The sequence below is a fragment of the Panthera onca genome, chromosome D2 (genome assembly GCF_046562875.1).
Source record: "Panthera onca isolate mPanOnc1 chromosome D2, mPanOnc1 haplotype 2, whole genome shotgun sequence".
NCBI lineage: Eukaryota > Metazoa > Chordata > Mammalia > Carnivora > Felidae > Panthera > Panthera onca.
The window spans coordinates 39,579,159-39,584,795 of record NC_138349.1 but is presented as its reverse complement, the minus strand read 5'-3'; the positions used below and the strand labels follow the sequence as shown (position 1 = coordinate 39,584,795).

Sequence of the window (5,637 nt, the reverse complement as noted above, 5' to 3'; positions counted from 1 at the left end):
AATAACCCTGCCTACCGGCTGATGCTATATTTAAGCATTATATTAAAGATCATAGCATTACAGTTAGACTTGAGGAGCAACAGGAAACATTAGCATCATATGTCAAGTGAGTTACACGCTTTAATTCTCACAAGAACATGAACAGGTAGATCTTATCAGTTTCATTTTGCTGAGGGTGAAAATGAAGTTCACAAGGTTAGCTAACTTTCCAAAGATGACCCATCTGAGGGGTTAGAACACACTGTTGAGCTAGTATTGAATTCAGGTCCATCTGATTCAAGAACCAATTGACTAAACTACTTAGCCATCAGTCTAGCCACCTTCTTGGATAGGCAAATACCTTAAGCATGCTCCTCTAAAAGCTTGTGGTTGCTGATTTTAGGTTAAGACCAGCAGGGATGATGCTGTGGAAAGAGATGCCCATGGAAATGGGGAACGGGACCACTGTCCAAGAATTCACCTTGGAGGGGTTTCCTGCCATCCAACACCTGGGAAAGGTCCTCTTCCTGGTGCACCTGCTGGCCTACCTGGCATCCATTACAGGCAATGCTGTCATAGTCACCATCACCTGTGCTGACTCCCGGCTCCAGACACCTATGTACTTTTTCCTCAGCATTTTCTCCTTCTTTGAATGTTGTTTCATAAGTGCTGTTATTCCTAAGTTGCTGGTCATCTTTCTTTTAGGCCGGCAAACCATTTCCTTTCTTGCCTGTTTCATACAAGCCTTTGTGTTTGTCTATCTGGGAGCAGCAGTTTTCCTCCTCATAGCAGTGATGTCTGTGGATCGGTTCATGGCCATTTGCAAGCCTCTGCATTACCCAACCATCATGAACCTCAAGACTTGCTTCCTCTTGGTCACTGCCTGCTTCACTTTGGCCTTCACTCTCATCACTAGTCTGGTAGTAAAGGTTTCCCAGTTATCCTTCTGTGGCCCCCATGTCATTCCCCACTTCTTCTGTGACCTTGGTGCCCTGATTCATCTCTCCTGTTCTGACACAAGGTCTGTTGAAATGTTGGTCTTTGTCCTTGCTTTGTTGATCCTTTTGACATCCCTTATCATAACTGTCATTGCATACAGCAACATAGTAGTCACAATTGTGCGACTCCCATCAGTCAAGGAGCGACAGAAAGCTTTTTCCACCTGCTCGTCTCACCTCATTGTCCTCTCCATGATATACGGCAGCTGTGTCTTTATATACGTGAAACCAAAGCAAACAAACAAGCTGGACTCCAACAGGGAGGCTGCCCTTGTGAACACAGTGGTGACCCCGCTGTTGAATCCTGTCATCTACACTCTGCGGAACAAGCAGGTCCACCAGGCTCTGAGGGAGACAATGTGCAGAATGAAAATATCAAGATAAAAAAAATTATATGGCCTTGGCATGGAAGTCTTCAGAGAATCATCGTCTTCATTCTCGCCAATGTGACAGTCTATAGGGTTGTAGTGCTGCGTCTCTGGAAGATGTCACTTCCCCTTTGTACATCCCTAGCAAAACAGAAATCTATTTTCTAGGCCACATTTTACTTGGATGTACAAAACTATCTCTCCCTAAATATCCACATGTATGTTTTGAAAATGTTTATTTCTGTAATTTGAGAGAGAGAGATGGGGGGCAGGGAAGCTCAGAGAGAGAGAGAGAGAGAGAGGGAAGGAGAGAGAATCCTGACAGGGTCCAAACCCCACATGGAGGCCCAATGTGTGGCTGGATCCCATGACTGTGAGATCATGACCTGAGCCAAAATCAAGAGTCAGACACTTAACCAACTGAACCACCCTAACTGCCCCTAAATATTCCACATATTGATGACAATCGATTAATTGCAAGATCCTTTACTGAATTTTGATTCTTATCTCTGATATAAGCCATGTGCTTGAAATTTCTGAAATTTAGTAATTTATACTCTTTTTATTTTATTTCTATCTAGCCATGAACATGACTCAACAGAATTAATAAATATTTACCAAAGGCACTTAGATAGCTAAAATGATAGATGCTTGTATATTAGGTTGTGGTTATGAAGAAAATGACAAAAATAGTACCAATGCTTGGGTCTACATTCCCTTCATGCTTAGCCCAAGGAAATAATGGTCATAGTACCCATTACCTTGGAATATATATGGTTTGCATCAGGTGTGCTCTTAAATGCTGTCCTTGGCCTTTAGCTTAGCTACATACATATGCATCATTCTCATGCTGGAGAGGAACAGAATTGTTCTCAGTCTTAGAACATTCTGTAAGGATAGGGAATAACCACAGCATGTCACAGCTGACCAATGATGCTATTTGCCTAAATTATTAATTCATAATCAGCCCCTCAGATGCATGAATACTTATGATTTGTTCCTATATAAAAGCTGTTACCACAGAATGTTTGTGTGTTAGTATAAGGGAGCACATGTTTCATATTTCTGTAATTTCTTCCAAAGTCTAAGTTGGTGTAATCTAAGTTATTTGCCTATCTTCTTCACATTACTAATGAAAATAAACAAATTAAGCCTTTTTTCCCCCTGGCTGACTTGTGTTGTCAACGATAAGGTTTTGTTCTGATTGATAACCTATTTTAAAACCAATATTTCCATCATCTCAATCTTTAAACTTTGTGTACCTTTAGCACTTATTTTCCAGCTAGAATGTGTCTCCTATTTCTTCAGAAGAATCATCTCTAAAAATATTAAAAACACAAGAGACAACAGTCTTGGCAAGGATGTTACGAAAGTGGAACCCCCTTACAATGTTGGTAGGAAAGAAAACTGGTGCAGCCACTCTGGAAAACAGTATGGAAGTTCCTCAAAAAGTTAAAAATAGAACAATCCAGCAATTGCACTACTAGGTTTTTACCCCCCAAATACAAAAAATATTAATTTGAAGGGATGCATGCACCTCAGTGTTTGTTGCAGCATTATGAGTAATAGCCAAGCCAAATTATGGGAAGGGCCCAAATGTCCATCAACTGATGAATGAATAAAGAAGATGTGGCATGCATATATGTGGAATATTACTCTGCCATAAAGAGAATATAATTTTGCCATTTTCAATGACATGGATGGAGGTAGAGAGTATTATGCTAAGCATAGTAAATCAGTCACAAAGACAAATACCATATGATTTCACTCATATGTATATTTTAAGAAGGAAAACAAACGAGCATAGGGCAAAAAAAAAAAAAAAAAAAAAAAAAAAAAAAAGACAAGAAACAGACTCTTAACTATAGAGAACAAACAGATGGTTACCAGAGGGTAGGTGGGTGGAGGGATGAGTTAAATAGGTGATGCGAATTAAGAAGTGCCCTTGTGATGAGCACTGGGTGATATATGTAAGTGTTGAATCATGAAATTGTACACCTGAAACTAATATTACACCGTATATTAACTAACTGGAATAAAAATACAAACTTAAAAAATAAAAAGATTAAGGTAATTATTTTTGTCTGCTTTTTATTATTATATTTTATTCTCAAGTTAGTTAACACACAGCATAGTCTTGGCTTCAGGAGTAGAACCCAGTGATTCATCACTTACATATATCACCCAGTGCTCATCCCAACAGATGCCCTCCTTAATACCCATCACCCATTTATCCCACATCTCCCAAACCCCCAAACCCATCGACCCTCAGTTCTCTGTATTTAAGAGTCTCTTATGGTTTGCCTCCTTCTCTGTTTTTATCTTATTTTTCCTTCTTTTCCCCTATGGTCATCTGCTAAGTTTCTCAAATTCCCCATATGAATGAAATCATATGATACATGTCTTTCTCTGACTTATTTCACTTAGCATAATACCCTCCAGTTCCATCCATGTTGTTGCAAATGACAAGATTTCATTCTTTTTGACTGCTGAGTAGCATTCCATTGAATACATATACAACATTTTCTTTTTTTAAATTATATTTCATTTTTTAATTTACATCCAAATTAGTTAGCATATAGTGCAACAGTGATTTCAGGAATAGATTCCTTAATGCCCCTAACCCATTCCTTAATGCCCACAACCCCTCTAATAACCCTCTGTTCTCCATATTTAAGAGTCTTTTATGTTTGGTTCCCCTTCCTGTTTTTATATTGTTTTTGCTTCTCATCCCTTGTGTTCATCTGTTCTATGTCTTAAAGTCCTCATATGAGTGAAGTGATATGATATTTGTCTTTCTCTAATTTCGTTCACCCTCTAGTTCCATCAACATAGTTGCAAATGGCAAGATTTCATTCTTTTTGATTGCCGAGTAATACTCCATTGTGTATATATATATACCACATCTTCTTTATCCATTCATCCATCAATGGACATTTGGGCTCTTTCCATACCTTGGCTATTGTTGACAGTGCTGCTATAAACATTGGGGTGCATGTGCCCCTTTGAAACAGCATACCTGTATTTCTTGGATAAATACCTAGTAGTGCAAAGGCTGGGTTGTAGGGTAGTTCTATTTTTAATTTTTTGAGGAACCTCCATACTGTTTTCCACGGTGGATGCACCAGTTTGGATTCCCACCAGCAGTGCAAAAGAGATCCTTTCTCTCTGCATCCTTGCCAACATCTGTTGTTGTCTGAGTTGTTAATGTTAGCCATTCTGACAGGTGTGAGGTGATATCTCATTGTGATTGTGATTTGTGTTTCCCTGATGATGAGTGATATTGAGCATTTTTTCATATGTCAGTTTGCCATCTGGATATCTTCTTTGGAGAAGTGTCTATTCATGTCTTTTGCCCATTTCTTCACTGGATTATTTGTTTTTTGGGTGTTGAGCTTAATAAATTCTTTAAAGATTTTGGATACTAACCCTTTATCTGACATGTCATTTGCAAATATCTTCTCCCATTCTGTCGTTTATCTTTTAGTTTTGCTGATTGTTTCCTTCACTGTGCAGAAGCTTTTTATTTTGATGAGGTCCCAATAGTTCATTTTTGCTCTTGTTTCCCTTGCCTCCGGAGATGTGTTGAGTAAGAAGTTGCTGTGGCCAAGGTCACAGAGGTTTTTGCCTACTTTCTCCTTGAGGATTTTGATGGCTTCCTGTCTTACATTTAGGTCTCTTATCCATTTTGAGTTTATTTTTGTGTGTGGTGTAAGAGTGGTCCAGGTTCGTTTTTCTGCATGTTGCTGTCCAGTTTTCCCAGCACCACTTGCTGAAGAGACTGTCTTTATTCCATTGGATATTCTTTCCTGCTTTGTCAAAGATTAGTTGGCCATATGTTTTTGGGTCCATTTCTGGGTTCTCTATTTTCTTCCATTGATCTGAGTGTCTGTTTTTGTGCCAGTACCATACTGTCTTGATGATTACCACTTTGTAATATAGCTTGAAGTCCAGGATTTTGATGCCTTCTGCTTTGGTTTTCTTTTTCAAGATTGATTTGGCTATTCTGGGTCTTTTCTGGTTCCATAAAAATTTTAGGATTGTTTGTTCTAGCTCTGTGAAGAATGCTGGCATTATCTTGATAGGGATAACATTGAATATGTAGATTGCTTTGGGTAGTATTATTTTAACAATATTTGTTCCTCCTATCCAGGAGCATGGAATATTTTTCCATTTTTTTGTGTCTTATTCAATTTTTTTCATAAGCTTTCTATGTTTTTAAGTGTATAGATTTTTCACCTCTTTGATTAGATTTATTCGTAGGTATTTTGTGGTGTTTTGTGCAATTGTAA

The 5,637-nt window shown here is 38.4% G+C and overlaps 1 protein-coding gene across 1 annotated transcript; it reads left to right on the top strand.

The window, feature by feature from the left end:
- The first annotated feature begins 398 nt into the window (after nucleotides 1–398).
- LOC132685165 (olfactory receptor 6C75-like) lies at nucleotides 399–3,149 on the top strand. The gene has a single exon (XM_078434542.2). It carries the CDS (start codon nucleotides 399–401, stop codon nucleotides 1,359–1,361), a length of 963 nt encoding a protein of 320 aa, XP_078290668.1. The 3' UTR covers nucleotides 1,362–3,149.
- Nucleotides 3,150–5,637: the final 2,488 nt, after the last annotated feature.

Excerpts from the sequence above, each read along its gene's own strand:
- LOC132685165 (XM_078434542.2), top strand. The coding sequence starts at position 399 with ATGATGCTGTGGAAAGAGATGCCCATGGAAATGGGGAACGGGACCACT.